At 21.1% G+C, this 17,352-nt stretch overlaps 2 protein-coding genes and 1 long non-coding RNA gene across 11 annotated transcripts; 1 reads left to right on the forward strand and 2 right to left on the reverse strand.

Annotated features, from left to right (window-relative positions):
• The first annotated feature begins 1,270 nt into the window (after positions 1-1,270).
• On the forward strand, positions 1,271-9,066 carry LOC107995568 (mucin-2). Of its 6 annotated transcripts, XM_062079867.1 has the most exons (7): positions 1,271-1,351; positions 1,460-1,720; positions 1,816-2,681; positions 2,908-3,029; positions 3,160-3,312; positions 3,637-3,995; positions 4,079-9,066. In XM_062079867.1, exons 4-7 carry the CDS (start codon positions 2,909-2,911, stop codon positions 7,634-7,636), a joined length of 4,191 nt encoding a protein of 1,396 aa, XP_061935851.1. In that variant the 5' UTR covers positions 1,271-1,351; positions 1,460-1,720; positions 1,816-2,681; position 2,908; the 3' UTR covers positions 7,637-9,066. The 6 variants fall into 6 exon arrangements, with proteins under 6 accessions (XP_061935851.1, XP_061935850.1, XP_016908658.1 ...); XM_062079866.1 differs by lacking the exon at positions 1,816-2,681 and having other exon boundaries at positions 1,277-1,351; positions 1,460-1,524; XM_017053169.3 differs by lacking the exon at positions 1,271-1,351 and having other exon boundaries at positions 1,414-1,720; positions 2,490-2,681.
• On the reverse strand, positions 2,501-3,041 carry LOC133666726 (uncharacterized). Its single transcript, XR_009831251.1, has 2 exons — positions 2,903-3,041; positions 2,501-2,771 (listed from the first exon to the last, which is right to left on the reverse strand). It is a non-coding gene; the product is annotated as an uncharacterized LOC133666726 (long non-coding RNA).
• LOC107995598 (COMM domain-containing protein 3) lies at positions 9,016-11,159 on the reverse strand. Of its 4 annotated transcripts, none has more exons than XM_062079872.1 (4): positions 11,086-11,159; positions 9,905-10,075; positions 9,559-9,830; positions 9,016-9,480 (listed from the first exon to the last, which is right to left on the reverse strand). In XM_062079872.1, exons 2-4 carry the CDS (start codon positions 10,035-10,037, stop codon positions 9,310-9,312), a joined length of 576 nt encoding a protein of 191 aa, XP_061935856.1. In that variant the 5' UTR covers positions 10,038-10,075; positions 11,086-11,159; the 3' UTR covers positions 9,016-9,309. The 4 variants fall into 4 exon arrangements, with proteins under 4 accessions (XP_061935856.1, XP_061935857.1, XP_016908701.1 ...); XM_062079873.1 differs by lacking the exon at positions 11,086-11,159 and adding an exon at positions 10,679-10,738; XM_017053212.3 differs by lacking the exon at positions 11,086-11,159 and adding an exon at positions 10,332-10,610 and having other exon boundaries at positions 9,905-10,132.
• Between the last annotated feature and the right edge of the window lie 6,193 nt (positions 11,160-17,352).

The following is a 17,352-nucleotide window of genomic DNA, read 5'->3' on the forward strand; positions in this document are numbered from 1 at the left end:
CTTAAATAAATATAAATAATTAAAATATACATAAAATAACCCTAAATCCAAAGTTTATATATTTCTTTTATTATTTTGAATATTTATATTATTTTTATTATTATTTCTTATAATTATAATATTTATTATTATTTAAATATAATAAAAATTATTATTTAAATATATTAAAAAGATTTTGTACTTTAAACTAATTATTTAAAAGAAATATATACTCAAAATTCCTATTTACTATAATACTATTTATTATTTACTATAATACATAACCTTTCAATGAGAATTGTCAAGCAAAATTTTATTATTAAAATTATCATTTGAAAAAGTATAAAAAGGTAATAATGGTAGTGAAACAATTAAAAATAGAGGTACAAGAAATAAATAAATTCTATTTACAATATACTATTAGAATAAGGCAAATACTTTATCGAAGAATATAATATAATAAAATTTATTTATATATATTCCTTCACATAGTTTCATTTTTAAATATTATTACTATTACTTTCTCGCAGATTTCTCCAGAATTTTCTTGTTTTAGATATTAATAAAAGAGATATTGCTAAATTTATTATTATGTTTTATATTTAAAGTAAGTTATGTTCTATTTTACCATTTTTTTTGTTATCATTTTAATAATTAACACAAATTGATTTAAATAATACCATAATAAATTAAAATAAAAAAAATTTAACATTAAATTATTGAAGTATCAAATTTTAACATTACTATATATATATTAAATATTATAAAATTATTACAAAATAAAATATAATGTATTAATCTTTTTCGATTTGATTTAAGAAAGATTATTGATTATTGAAATTTAATTATTTATTTACAAAAATAATGTTTTTAATAAAAGTTTAAAAATAAAATAATGTTTTTTCTAAACAAATACTAATAAAATAATTATTTTAATTATAAATAATTAGAGTAATTAACGAATCAAAACTAGAATAAAAATTATTCAATTAAGCCACAAGAGATCGAAGCATTACATATGCTTACAATAATATTATCCTACCTTACTTAATAAAAAATAATCAAAGATCTTCGAATATTAAAAACATAGATAGTAATGTTAGTTTAATATTATTTTCAACATTCATAATTTTTATTAAACTTAATAAAGTATATTTTTATTATTATAATGATTTGTTGCTAATTTTTTCTAAGGTTTCCTTTTAAAATCCGGATTGAGATTATAGAAATTATTCTTATATTTATTAATATATTTGTAATATATAATGCCATCTCTGAATCGTACAAAGTACTTAAATAGTCATATCGATGAATGATACCGTTAATCTATAATAATTATCTACAGTATTTGTATCTTTCAAAATATTTTCTAGTAAATATAATGTTTTTTGTAATTTACTTATTTTAATTATTGTTTATTTTTCTTTGCTATTTTTTCTAAAATATGGTTAAAAACCTAAAAAATAACTCATGTTTTTAGAAATGTCATTGGCATGATTGTTTATCCACCATTTTGTTTTGCTGTCGTCTTCAAAGTTTTTCCTGGTACCGTGGCCTATTTTACAATGGGAACATTCCTAATATAGTCTCGGGACACGAAATGCGACATATGATACATTAATCGATTCTTCTTGAAGAGTAGATAATGAAGTTCTAAAACTTTTTTTGGAAAAATATATTTTTTTCTGTAAGAAACAAAAAATTAAAAAGTTAACCTATATGTTCATACGTAGTTACAAAGGTACGTATATTAGAAAATTGATATATTATTATTAAGAAAAATGTAGCTAATTATAATTTGTTATATACAACAAATTTAATTATAAAAAATTGTAGGAAAAAACTAAATATAAGAGACAGATTCTAATCTGAATCATTGAAAAATTATTTTATATGTGCGTTACCAATCGCCTGTCAACGGTTAGATATTTATCTAGCCTAACCAATACTGATGTTTCTTTTGTATTTTAAAGAATTTTGATAATCATTTCAAAAAATTACTTTTTGATGGATTTAAGTGGTTATATATATAAAATGGAAAAAATGAAGAGAAAGAAATCAATTGGATTTCAACGACCTTGAAGAAATTGAAGAAAATTAATTTATGTTAGTGTAAATGTCAATCGAAAAAATTAAACAATTTAATATATAAAATGATTGATTATGTTAACATAAACTAATTTTCTATAATTTAAAAAAAAAAATTCAAATCCATTGATGTATAATTCGATCAATGTTATATTGCTATGCTATTCCAATTTAATAAACATGATAATCATTCCTAAAATATTTATTTTAATACAAAATTTTAATGCAAAAATTTAAAATGAAATTTCTTGGAAAAAATAAGATTTCCACAGAATAATTTTTTGATTTTATAATTTATTCATTAAGATAAATCGATTATAATATATCGCATTTTGTGTCTTGAGACTATATAATTATTAGGATTACATCTTATAATGAATTAAAAAAAAAAAAAAAAAAAAAAAAAAATGATTCAAATTTAGAAAAATTATAGAATCAGATAACACTCTCTGTGTTGGAAGAGATTTGCTTTTGCTGGACTTACTCAGTGTTCCTCATAATGAATTTCTCATTATGAGGATTCATGAAATATCATCTCGAGTTCTGATCCAACTTTTGTGACTTCTTTAATCAAATGGCAATTATTAGATAAAAATTTTCTCATCATTTAACACGTAAGTTTAATATCTTCATTGTAACATTTAAGTGTGATTGTTTCAAAATTCATTTCAGTATATTTCCAATGTGCAAATTGTTAAACTTGTCTGAAAAATCATTTTATGTTTGATAATGGTATGTTATATAAGATGTTTGTATTATAATTTGTATTATAATTTGTATGTAGTATTTTCATTGATTAATAATTAAATATGTATAATTAATTTATTTTACTTACTATAGGATGTCAGGTCAGAGTGGAGGGTATCGTTTACGGCTATCTAAACTCAACGATCAACTGACATGTAAATTATGCGGTGGATATTTCATTGATGCAACTACCATTATAGAGTGTTTACATTCGTGTACGTGTATTCTTCTGTCGCTTTTCTATTCCTTTTGTTTGTGGTGAATAAATATGCTTTCATCATTACAAAAGAGTTAAGTGATGATTCCAACATATTGATGTAAGCGGCGATTAACGTCGCACTACAGTTTGCAGGAGCTGCATCGTCAAGTATTTGGAGAACAATAAATATTGTCCAATATGTGAGGTACAGGTGCATAAAAGTAAACCATTACTCAATATTCGTCCAGACCATACTTTGCAGGACATTGTGTATAAATTGGTACCTGGATGTTACCAAAGTAAGTATTATAATTAATTATAGAAAAAACTTATAATATTGATTAAAAAATTCAAAAGAAAAATAGTATGATAAAATTTTTAATTTAGGAAATATATAAATATTAATATAAAAAAATTTTTATATTCTTCTATATTAAATATAATAGAATATACTATGTATATATTTTTATACAAAAAAAACATATATACACAAATTTGAAAAAAAATTGAAAAAAATGTTTAAATAATTATAGATTATTGAATTATATCTAAAAAAATGTATTTTTACAACTTATCTACTGAGTCCCTTAATTTAAATATTTATTCTCATTTCTTCATTTCAGATGAAATGAGATGTAGAAGAGAGTTTTACTCGAAACATCCTGAAGCATGTACTCAAGCAACATCTCCAGAGGCAAGAGGAGAACCAATTGAATCACATATATATTCTCCAGATGAATCTCTTAGTTTATCATTAGAATACTTTAGTCCTTCCAAGGATGTTAAAGGAATAGCTGTAAAACCTTTGTTAAGGCGGTATCTACGTTGTCCTGCTGCAGTAACTATTTTTCATTTACAAAAACTTATACGAGCTAAGTATGGCTTAACTGATGCACATCGAGTGGATATTATGTATAAAGAGGAACCATTATGTAGTAATTATACATTGATGGATGTGATGTATATTTATCATTGGAGGCGAGTGAGTATCAAAGATTTATTATTTAAAAATATTTGAAAGTTTAAACATTTTTTTTTGTAAATATTATATTATATTCATTTCAGAAAGTGCCATTGCATTTAAGTTACAGAATATTTGAATCTTCTCCAAAACGAATAAAACTTTCAGAAGACAATGTCAATTACAAAACTTCTTTATTCCATGCTGGAATTGATTCTATTGAATCAAAAGAAGAAAAATCAACAAAAAGGGAATGGAAAGAAGTACAGTTAAAAATTTCTGAAACTGGTATAATGAGTATTACAGATATAACGGACCAACAATTTAAAAAGAATACAAGAATTGAAGAACCTATTACTAGTGTTGAAATAAATACATCAATAATTGAAGAAAATGGTGATAGAAATAAAATATCTGAACTCAGTAAAGAAAATAAACACTCTTCAGATAATCAAGATATTAATGAATCTGATATTTCTTTCAAATTAAATGAATTTGATGACCAAAACAGCTTTAATCAAATAGAATCTGTAAAGACGTCGACAAAAGAAATAGAAAATATGATAAATTCTAAACATGAAGAAGAATCGAAAAATCAATCGAATAATAATAATATCGAAGATCAAATAATTTTGCAAAAAAATCATTCGCAAGAAACGACACAATATATAAATGAACATGAAATTAAAAATAATAATATTGAAAATAAAGATCAAAAAGAATCATCAAAAAATAATAATAATATTCTTACAGAAAAAGTAGAAACTTCTAAGCAAAATTCAAGAAGTGAAGTAAAATTTGTAAATACGGGATCAAAAATCAATGCTTTAAGTGTAAAATTGCAATTTCAACCGAAAAGTGGACAAATTAGCAGTAGTAATGCTTCTTCAAAGAAAATTACAAAAGATAAAAAAATTATATCACAATTGTCTAAAAAGACAGACATAAAAATTATAGAAAATTTAAAAACTACAGAATTAAAAAATTCTTTTGATACTTCAAAAGAACAAGTTATGACAAATAATTGTGAAGTTACAATAAATAAATCATTAGTTTCATATTGTACTAAAATCATATCACAAAAACCAGTATCTGAATTACAGGATAGCGTAGAACCTATTTTATCAACTTGTTTAAATACCTCAATTAATCCTGAAATAAAAGAAACAGAAACAAACATAAAAAATGTGCAATCAATTGACCAAAAGGAAGAACATTCTCAAGGAGAAAATACTTTAGAAAAAAAACCAAGTATATCAGATCAAAATTTAACTGAATCTTGTCAAAAAACAAATGAACAAACAAATACTCTTCCTCAAAAATCACCATATACACAGATTGAACCATTACCAAATAATAATTCTGCATCTTTAAATCTTTCAACATCTCTATCTATATCTGCTGGTAATGGAGTTAATTCAGTTTCTACATCAACGATAAGTCAATCTTCGTCTACATTTCCTTATACAGTTCAGGATTTAGTAAATAGTACAATGTTAAAACATTCTTTCAAAAATTTAACGGCATCAACAACTCAAAAATTATCTGCTACAGTTTCTACAAATGAAGTATCTACATCTTCAGTATCTACATCAGAAAGTCCTCCAGCATTTGCTGTACCTTCTCTGAATGTCTCTTCTACTTTAAAAAATAATTATCCAAGTACAAGTACAAGTACTTCAAAAGAATCCATTACAAAAGCAAATTTAGAAATATCTAATACATATTCAGTGCCTCCTTGCCCTGATGCTATTCCAATTTCTTTAATGAAACCAACAATACGTAAAAATGAATTAATTACGAAAGGTTCTAATTTAAATGAAATTTGTGCAAAAATTGGAGCTTCAGGCTCAAAAATTAATGATATTTGTGCTAAAATTGGAGAAAATTCTAAAGAAAAAAACAAAACAGAAACAAAAAATAAATCTGATATTCCAGATTTATTAAAAATTGGTAGAAAAAATGGTTCACCTGCAATTACTATTGATTCTACTAATAAGCATCAGCAACATACAAATATTCCAAATGTACCCATTTATTCACCTAGTAGCAATGCAATCACAACAGAAAGTAAAAATATTTATTCAAATGTAAAGGATAGTGTTAGAGCTACTTCATCAGTAACTACTTCTTTAATAGTAACATCGCATTCTTTACAAAAAGTTCTTTCTGTTTCGAAAAAGCAAAGTCAAGCAATGGGTTATAAGACTCTTCGTGATCCTCCAAGATGCTGGAATCCTACACTTTCCAAAAACAATTATGTAGCAGTTAAAAATCAAAGTAAAGAAACGCAAAATCAATTACATCAAACTGTACTTTTTGAAAGAAGTAAAACAATTCAATCTAAACCTGCTAAGATTTTTAAAAGAAACATGTTAAGATATTTAGGTAATCCTGCTTCTGGAGTAAAACCAATATATGGTATTGGTAATGAATGTAAAGAAAAAGAACAATCAACAATGACATCAACAACAACTACAAATACATCTAGTAATTCCAAAAATGGAAATTTGAGTATGATGAAAATAGATCCTAAAACTTTATCTCCAATTGTTTCAACAGTTAATTCACCTATTGTTTCACCACCTCCATATTCTCCTAGTGCAAGGAATTATTCAAATCCTCCATTCTCAAGAGATATTTGTAGAAGTACTGGTTCATCAATATCTCCTAAAAATTCTCCAGTAAATATGCTTTCTACGAGTCCTTTTATACCTTCTCCAACACCAAATATGAATCCCGGATTAATTTATCCTCATTTTCCACCACCATTTCCAGATACTAATAGATTTCCAAATCCCTTAATACGTTCACCAATAGGAATTCCATCTCCTAGTGCCTTCCATAGTAATTTACCTCCTTCAATTAATAAATTATATCAACGATCTAGTTATATTCCACAAACTACTGGTTTTTCTCCTGTTTCACAACCTCCAACAGTTCAGAGAATACCACCAAGCACTTATTCTTCACCCAAATCACCTAAAACTACCTCTTTAACAGCAATTTCTCCTGCATCATACAACTTGGTCAAATCTGAAACACAAACAATTGCAACATCTCTTGAGACTAATAATCTGCTTCTTCCAGAAAATACATCACAGGAAGATGTCAGTGCATTTAATTTGTCTAAGACTGGAAATTTTTGTAATATAGAGACTGTTAAAATACCAACAGAAACAGTTCGAAATTCTAAATCAACTTCACTTTCTCCAAGTTCAAGTATTGGACAGAATAAAAACACATTGATTATTAATTCGAAAAATAAATTAGAAACATCTTTACTAGGTACTGGCGATCAAGATCAAAATAAAGAACGATTGGAAAAAGAAGTTACAAAATGTAAAGAACAGAATTTATATCTTTCAAAAGGACAAAATTCAGAAAAAGGTCGATTGGATGAAAATATTGATACTGTAAATACAAAGAAAGAAAAATCAACTTCTCAAATTAATGGAGATCTCATAAGTGAAAATAAAAATGAAATAGCAATTGATAAGGTTACAGAACAACAAAATGAAAAAAATGAAACAAAGACGGTACAAGTATCGGAAAAAATTATTGAAAAAGAAGAAATAGAAGAACCCAAAAATGAAAAGTGTGACAAAACCGAGGAACAACAGAACAATTCTGAGACTCAAAATAACAAAGCAAAAACATAAATTTTGTATTAAATAATTATATATACAAACGTATATGTTTTTGCACTAAAATATTTGGATGTTTTATTTCAGACAAAACATTTTATCAAATTGTAATTCTTTATATTTCCGATAAATTTTTCCATAATATTACTACTATGAAACAAATTCAATAATTATTACGATTTTGAAATCACAAAACATTAAACATATTAAAATATTATGTTTAATATATCGTCAATATTAAATTTTTACTTTGTGATTAAAAATTGTAATAATTATAGAAATACTTCTTTAATTTGAACAAAAAAAAATGACTAAATATATTCAAAACTATATATTTCAATATAAGGATTGTATACAGATTACATAGAAAAAGTACTGCGTATAAATATTTATGTGACAAAAGTTTTTATAATATAATTTCACGCAGTTTGTTAGTTTATATTATTTATCATATTTTTGAACAGATTCTATTATTATTTGTTTCTGAATATATCTTAGTCAACTAAATATGTAACCAAAGCCTCGAGAATTAATCTAATGTTCTAAGTAGATTTAGTCAGAATAAAGTTTTTCGAGATTGGCTCTTTTTTTGCATACTCTTTTTTAAAAAAAAAAACAACTATAGTAAAATGTCCGAGGCCTTATCACAATAATCTTATATGAAATAATGTTAGGAAATCAAGAGCAAGATCGTTGTTAGATGATTTAAAAAATGAGAAAAAGTATTACACTATAAGTGATTTCTCTCTTTCCAGCTTAATTAGTTAATATTATCGATGTGTCGCATCGCACCGAATTATTAAAATAGCACGCATGGATAAAAAGTCCATTATTAATTTTAATAAGTGCCGGAAAGAAAGAAAGTTAATGTATAGATAAATTTTTCATATTGGACGATCTTTTTTTCTTTTTAGATACATTTACTTGTAAATAGTGTATAATGATTCGAAAAAGTCTATATCATATATTAGATATAAAAAAATTATCAATTATTAATATAATTTAACACACATATTTTTAGGAATTAAGGAGCGTAACGAATAGTATTTTTTGTCTAATATGAGAAAGCAATTTTAGAAAGATGCCTGATTGTAGAGCAAAAAACAACGTATTTTTAATAAGTTATTAGTTGTGTGCGCGCGCGACTCTTTTGTATACAAGGTGTACCTGAATGAGTGAGCGAGTGAAAAATGTATGTGTATAATCTTTGTGTAAAGAAAATTTCAATATCGTTTAAATCAAAATGATTTAAACGAAGTTTTCGAGATTTGTTTTATTTATAAAAACGTTGATCGTCGTTTGTTTTGAAATTTATGTACGTGTTCTACGTATGTTGTGTGCACGCGCGCATACTCTTTACGCGCGCGCGGTATCAATACAGTAATAATACTACATGAAGTAGAGAATGTTCTTTTAATTATAAAAATATAGTTGATTATACTTTACATGGTCTGTTATTTGTATAAGATTTTACCACTACACTTATACGTACAAATTGAGTTTATTATTAAACGATTATTATAATAATTATTGTGTAAATATTAATATACAAATGTCATAAATTGTTGATAATTATGCTTCATTTATAGAAATTCATATGTTGTAAAAAAAAAAGTTAAAACAATAATTCCAAGAAACTTTAAAAATATAAATGAGTTTTACTGTATGAAGTAAACTTAAAGATACAGTTAAACATTAGTAAGCTTTTCTGAATATCTAATAACATCTTTGAGCTTAAACACCAAATCTTGCAATTGCTGTATTGTACATGAAAATGTTACATAATTTATTGTTTCATGTTTTTTAGTACTAAGTCTCACATGATAAAGAGGAACACCAAGTGAATCGCATGTGTCCAACTGAAAATCACTTTCATAAATAACAATGAATTAAAGATCTTTTGATGAAATGATCGGTATTTTATTCCGATCAATTACCTTGACACAATAATCTAAATGCCAGTCTATATCAATAATATGAGATGGATTATTGCCTATCAATTCCAACTGAGATTGTATTGCTGTTTTATTGTTAATATATACTTCACATAATTTGCTAATTCTTTTTTCATCAATATATATGAGATTTAAAAAATTTCTTAAACTTTCTTCATCTAAATCATGCCGAGAAGCTTCTATAAGTAAGCATACTACATCAGTAAAAGCTTTTTTTGTTAAAATTGGTTTTGAATCAGATGTTTTTAGAGTACCTAAAATTTAATTTAAATATCTTTGTTAATTATTTTTGTTAATAATTGATAATTAAGTTAAAACAAATACTTACATTTTATTTCTGAAGGGCTTTCATATATATATGAAATGGCTGTTTCTAAAATTTGTGAGAAGTTATCATCAGTAATAACATTTGTATTTAAAATATTAGCAATACCATCAATGGCATCTTTCGATAATTCCATTGTTATATTCCAAAAAATTAAATTCACTTATAAGTATGCTAAAATCATTTAGTTGTTTTTATAATTTATATTTAGAAAATATTTTGTTCTTATAACTATAAAAAAGAAGGGAAAACATAAATATTTGATAAACTTTTAAAACATTTAAAGTTTGTGAGAATTACAAAACAAACATATGAGGTTATCTTCTATATTTAACAATGTTTAATCTCTAAATCACTATAATAATAAATTGTAATAAATAATAATAATAATAATAATTTTAATTTTCTAATTTATTTTATAAAATTATACCTTTCTCAGTTAATTATTCTTATTGAATAGAAATAAAATATGTACGTCTAGATTTATATAACCAGAACTAGATAATATATTTTATTTTTATTATATTTAAAATTTTAACAAATATTTGTACATACAAATGTATATAGAAATTAAAAATAAATGATTAATTTATTTTAAATAAATATTTGTTTTATAATAAGAATAAAAAAATACAATATATGAATTTTTAGATAAGATTGATAAATCATACATTGAAATACAAATATTAAATATAAAAATTAAAAAATACAATTAAGTATATATGATATATATATATATATATCAATGCAATTATAAATTATAAATACATGTATTACATAAAATAATTAAAATGATTTAAAAAATAACTGTTAATAACTGTTATATAAAATTTTTTGAAACTATTAAGAAAAACAGTTTTGTGACTATACAATTGTATTCAATAGATATTTGATTCATATGAATTGAATTGATATAGTAAAAAAAATTCTCAAATGTATATCAATTTTAATTTTCAAATGTATAATAATTTTAGTTAATTATTATGTTAGTTAATGTTTTACTATTTCATTTCATTTAAATATTAATTTTCTATCGAATTGACATTAATTTTATATAAAATTTATATTAACTATATTATCATATTATAAAATATGAAATATTAGTTCTAAATGATTTTTTAAAACGATTCATTTTATAATAATGTAATTCTTACGAAGAAATATTAAAATAATGAAATACTTACCATTAATAGTAATTTTAAAATATAAACAGAAAAAATAAAATAAAATACTATTTTTAACATTTCTTATTTAGATCAATGTGATTTTACTAATGAAATGAATGAAATGTATTATTATAATTTTATTATAATCATTATTATAATCAAAATTTTTATTATTACAATGTATTTAATATTATTTTATATAATATTATAAAATATTAATTTTTTAAGTCATATTAAAATTAAAAAATGTATTTTCTAAATTATTTTTGCATCTCATCTGTAATTTTATGCATAAATTATTTTTTTTACGGAAATCCGGTTAAAAACTGATAAACATAATAACTATGGATAAAAAAAAACATAAATAATATCATAAATGAGATACAGAATAGATACGACATTTTATAGGAATTCAGGTTATATGTCAATAAAATATTTGTTTCGAAAAAATAAACTGTTTTTTTTTTTATATCTTCTGCGATTTATCATAAGAAATATAATATATATATATATATATATTCAATTATGAATATAAACATATAAATATATATTTATTTCATTATAAAAAATTATATTTTGCTCATAAAAATATTATTGTTTAAATTGCAGTGATAATCGTATTTTTGTGTATTTATAATGACAGTGATATGACATTTTCAAAATTCATTGACAAAAGAATCATTTTATATACAAAATGTTCCATATAGATGTTGGAACATCTATAAATTGAAGATTCCTATAATTGAAATATTTCAACATTTTTCTTTGCATAAACTTTCGTTACAGCTTTATTAATGAGTTATTAATAAAAAACATTGACCAATCACAAATGCATAGCCTAATCGCGATAATAATATTGGCTATGTGCTGATGTGACCGATATACAAGTCCAAGCAATATATTTCGAAGAAAATGTGTTGAACTAAATATAATAAATATTTTTTTATCAATAAAAAATTATATGAAATTATATTACGAACAATGAATAAATAAATAAATATAATATTTAACACACTCTCTTAATACTCTTCAAAATGTGGCCTGGATTTATCCATGCTCAGTCAGTAGCACATAATTAATACTATTAACTATACGTTCCATACAAGCATAACAAAAGTTTTTGTTACAAGCATAGCAAAAGAAAATATTGCTTAAAATTATTTTAGAAATTTCCAGTTTATAGATATTCCAATATTTTTGTGACAGTCTTAATTAATTATATCACTGCAGAGTTGTCGAATACGGATAGTACGTTCTATTAAATATGACTCAATTTTTTTTGGGTAATTTTTTCTGCAAAAGAAGAAACAAAATTTTAGCCAAATGTTAGATTAAATATTAGAGTAAACAAAAACATGACATAATGTGATACTTGGTTTTGATGAAAACTATGTAACATATTTCTGGTTTAATAACAATGAAAATAATGTGATATTTCCTTCTCTAAAAATTTATCGGAGAAAATTGAATAATACAGGAAATACTGCATCTTTATTTGCATTATATATGCCTTGATAAGGATTGAGAATTTAAAAATTCTCTTTTGAAAAAATATAATCTCTCTCTATACAAATATCATATAACATATAATATAATATAATATAGTATAATCATAATGTGACCTGCAATTATTGTATGCATAATGTAAGTTATAAATATAAAAATAATAAAATAATGAAATATAAAAAAAAATTATCAAAAAAAAGCTATTAAAAAATATATATTTGAATTTATTTATCAATTATTAATATGTTTTTATTATTAATATAATTATAAGTTTTATATATAATATAAAGAAATAGTTAAGAATTCATTGCATATAAAAATTCAAATTTTTAAGAAATGAATATATATTATTTGGAATAAATCGTCACTATTAAATTTTTTTTTAATTTAAATTTAAATTGATATATAAATATTCAAAATTTTGTTACTTATTATTATTATTCAAATACAAAAAACAAATAATATATAATAATATAACATAACTATTTCCATTCTAAATTCAAATAGTGCGGCGTATCGTTTGAAAACTATAATATAGCAACAATTGCTAAGCGACTATAATTCCTATCTTCATTTATAATATGAATGATATCATACAATAGTTTTAGTATATTTTCAAGATAGCAATTCTAACAGAATTCAAAATTCAAAGAATTCGATTTGATTCTCTGATATTTTAAGACTGTTTTATTCTTAATATATAGTGAAAATAATATCTTTGTTACATTTTCGAATTTATTATTGTATAATAAACAAATTACTAATAATTTTAAATTTATGAAATAAAGATATTAGATTTTTTAAACGAATATAAGAAATTAATAATATTTATTTCTATTTATGGAATATATTAAATATTAAATTTAAAAATTATTTAGTGAGGAATAAAATGAAATAGATTTTGATTAAATATTTTATTTTTTTTTATATAAAGATATTAAAAAATATATATATATATATATTTTATTCTTCCATTTTATTCCTTGATATATATATATATATATATATATATATATATATATATATATATGTCAGTGTTTTTGATTTTAAACATCAAAATAATGAAAAAGTTCATATATATATATATATATAAACATGACTATCACTTAGATCATACCAGATATTCAACTTTTATTGTAATAAAAATGTATTGTCAAACTTATTTATTTTTGTCAATATAATATTTATAAACAACAATAATATTATATGTAATAAACAATAATAAACAATACTATAATAAATAAATAATGTAATATTATTGATTTTTGCCAAAATTATATTTCTGGTATGTAATATTGTAATATATGTAATTTTATTATTAGAAATATAAGTTTATTGAAACATAATTAGTATAAGTAATAGTAGTATAAGTAATAAGCCTTCATTTATATTAAATCTTAAATGTGACAATTTTAATAAAAAGTCAATGAAATTTAAAATTGATAATAATCTTAATAAAAGAAACTTTCGAAGAAAGTGTATTGAATATATTATAATTTATTTATTGTTTAATTTGATATTTGATAATTCGGTAATTTTTTATCGATAAAAATTATTTATTATATTCAATATTTTCTTTGATTTATATATATTGCTTGAATTTGTTCATATTCGATTGACGGTTTATAATCAATATTATTTTTATAACTACATATGATTGATGTTTTTTTTGTTAATAACAAAGCTGAAACAAAATTTTTTATAGAGAAAAATATTGAAATTATTTCAGAAGTCTTCAATTAACGAATATCTCTACATTTTTGGGATATGTTATTTATATAAATGTTTGATCTTATCTTATTTAAAAAAAACATTAAAAAAGTTTTATTAAGAAAAAATTACAAAATTTCATTATTGCAATTTTATTTTATTGATATGTTTATTTTGATGATCTTTTTCGTGTTCTTTTACTTGCTATTCTTTCCTAAATTTTTAAAGATATGAAAAAAAATTCGGATTTTGGAATTTAAGTTATATTGAAATTAAGAATCAAAAGATTAATTTGTTGACGCAAATGATAGTTATATTACTCATATGTTTCTATTAAATAACAAATTTATTTTTTATAATAAATAATGTAATATTCGTAAATAATGTTATACTAATAAAATTAAATAAGAAATGTTATGCCAAAGTAAAAATTGTCTAGAAAAATTATTATTGTATCCTGAATGTTTTGAAACTTCTCATTCGTTTTAGAATTTGATGTTTGTTTAGAATTTGACTTCATTTTACTTTTTATTTATAAATTTAATTATTTTTTTTCTAATAAAGATTAATTTATATTTAAATAAATAAATATATAATTTTGTTTCATAAAATATTTTTATATACTATAAATTTTTTTTTAAAAGTCAAGTTAAGTAATTAATGATTATAATGATTATAATGATGATTACAAATTATTTTATAACTTTTTTTAAAAACTAATGAAACTCGTATTAATTAATCTTTAATAGTAAATTTTTTTATACTTAATATTAAATTCTCATATGATTTTTTATGGCAATATAATCTTTATTGTATGAAAAAAATATTTATTTATTTTTATTTTATTTTATTATTTATCTATTATAATAAGAAAAAAGAATCATAATCATATAATAAATTAATAATTTTAAAAATAAAAATCTTGCATTAAATAATGCAATGAAATTAGAAAAATTTAAGAATATAATAAATTATGTTCAAGAATACCATAAAATCATACCATCAATAAAATGTTTCATAATTATTTAATTCAAAATATATATATTTGAGATTATTAATTTCTTTGAGATTATTAATTGTTTTGATCTATATTATATTATAATTTATAATTTCATAGTTATATATTTTATTTATAATAATCATAGTAAGACCTAATTTTTATTTCAATCATTTTTAACACTATAATTGTTTTTCATATTGAATTGAGTATAATAAATAATATATTAATTTTTTATTATCAATAATATATTATAATTCCTAAATTTTTTTAAAAACTATCATATATTACGTTTATTCTATATCTTGTTCCATTTTGAAATTGTGTAAATTAAATCCTGCAAATTAGATTTGTATGCACAACGTCCTATCTTTTTTAATTTCTGTTTCTTCTCTGTTTTTAATGCAACACAATGGGCAGTATTTTCAACAATTTCTTGATTAATAAAGTAAGTCTTTAAAATTATATATTTTATTTTATTTTAAATTGCACATTTTATTTTTTTATTTATAAATTCATTTTAAACAAACAAAAATAAATAACTCATTTTATTGACTAACATAAGGAAATGTATGAATAATATTATTAAATAATATGATATTAATACTATTTATAAATAACATACTATCTGAAATTAATTCAAATATCTAGTAGTAGTTAAGTTATTCGTGATTATTCTGAAAATGAATTCAAAGTCGATTTTCTCAAAAATAAAGTTTCAAAAAAAAATTTTATTTTTTATTTTCGATTTATTTTTTTATATAGAATCATTTCTTATTTTATTTCCGAAACTGAAACATGAAGTTGAGAAATTATAATTGATCAATTTATAGAAATCGATTTATATGAGTAAATTGAATTTATATTAATAGTATATATCATTAAGTTGTTAACATATATTTATTTATCATTTCATATTTATTTATCAGTTTAATAATCGATAAATGTAATATTTCAAATAATTGTATAATAGAAACAGATTACAATAAATGATTGTTACACTCATATTTCTCTTTGAATGAAAAGTTTTTGAATTGTTCTAATAAAACTTTATATTTAAAAATAAATTAATTTATATTAAATAAATTAATTTTATTTTTTTACATATGAATTATTTTGTTTATTATTGAACTCAATTTTTCTATGTATGATTAAATATTTATCTCTATAAAGCAGGTTTTCTTTATTATTTTCTTTATTATTTAAATAGTTTTATAATTTTTGATTTCGTTGATAGACTTCTGCTTTTCATCTTTTTATCTTCAAGACTGAATGGGTATATATTATGTAGATATATATAAAGTTATCAAATATTATTTTAATAATATATATTATTTTAATAATTAATTAATAAAAGAATTATAGATTAATTTTATTTAATCTTATATTAAATCGTTATAAATCGTTATATTTAATCTTATATCGTACAAAAAGTTATATTATTAAAGTATTATTATTATTAAAGTTATTAAAGTTATATTATTATTTTTATGTTTGTAAATGTTAAAATATCTATTTATATTGTTCATTTGTAATTTCATACATAAAACAAATAACAAAAAAAAACAAATTTGTTAATAGTTATTAAATATTAATCTTAAATATAAATATTAAATATTAAATATTAATCTTATCTAATATTAAATATTAATCTTAATCTAAAAATGAAAATATTATTTTTTTTTCAATTTTGGAAAGAAATTATATATAATTTATAAAAATATAAAATAGAAATTATATTATATTAATCAATTATGATTGATAATGTTTGCAATAATGTTTTGGATGTTATTATTTTTATAATTGAAAAATTTTTAGTTTTTTTTCTGATCATTTTTAATCTAAACTAATTAACCATCAATTAATGATATTGTTAATGAAATAATGAAAATTAGATACACATATTAATATGAATTTTTAATTCAAATATTACACTTCATGACTTATATTCTGAAGATTAAAATTTTTTAGAATTCTATACATATATATCAAATGTAAATTAATAGATTAATGAATTAATATTTTTATGATACAATATATATATTGTATATAATATATATAGTAATCATAAT

This window comes from Apis cerana, linkage group LG9 (assembly GCF_029169275.1).
Source record: "Apis cerana isolate GH-2021 linkage group LG9, AcerK_1.0, whole genome shotgun sequence".
Classification (NCBI taxonomy): domain Eukaryota; kingdom Metazoa; phylum Arthropoda; class Insecta; order Hymenoptera; family Apidae; genus Apis; species Apis cerana.

What these genes read in the sequence shown, in the direction of transcription:
- LOC107995568 (XM_062079866.1), top strand. Translation starts at nt 1,292, where the DNA reads ATGATACCGTTAATCTATAATAATTATCTACAGTATTTGTATCTTTCA. An exon ending in GGTACCTGGATGTTACCAAA is followed by an intron (nt 3,313 to 3,636) that starts GTAAGTATTATA and finishes TCTTCATTTCAG; the next exon opens with ATGAAATGAGATGTAGAAGA. An exon ending in ATATTTATCATTGGAGGCGA is followed by an intron (nt 3,996 to 4,078) that starts GTGAGTATCAAA and finishes TATTCATTTCAG; the next exon opens with AAAGTGCCATTGCATTTAAG.
- LOC107995598 (XM_062079872.1), bottom strand. Translation starts at nt 10,037, where the DNA reads ATGGAATTATCGAAAGATGCCATTGATGGTATTGCTAATATTTTAAAT. An exon ending in AAGCCCTTCAGAAATAAAAT is followed by an intron (nt 9,831 to 9,904) that starts GTAAGTATTTGT and finishes ATTAAATTTTAG; the next exon opens with GTACTCTAAAAACATCTGAT. An exon ending in ATTTAGATTATTGTGTCAAG is followed by an intron (nt 9,481 to 9,558) that starts GTAATTGATCGG and finishes AGTGATTTTCAG; the next exon opens with TTGGACACATGCGATTCACT.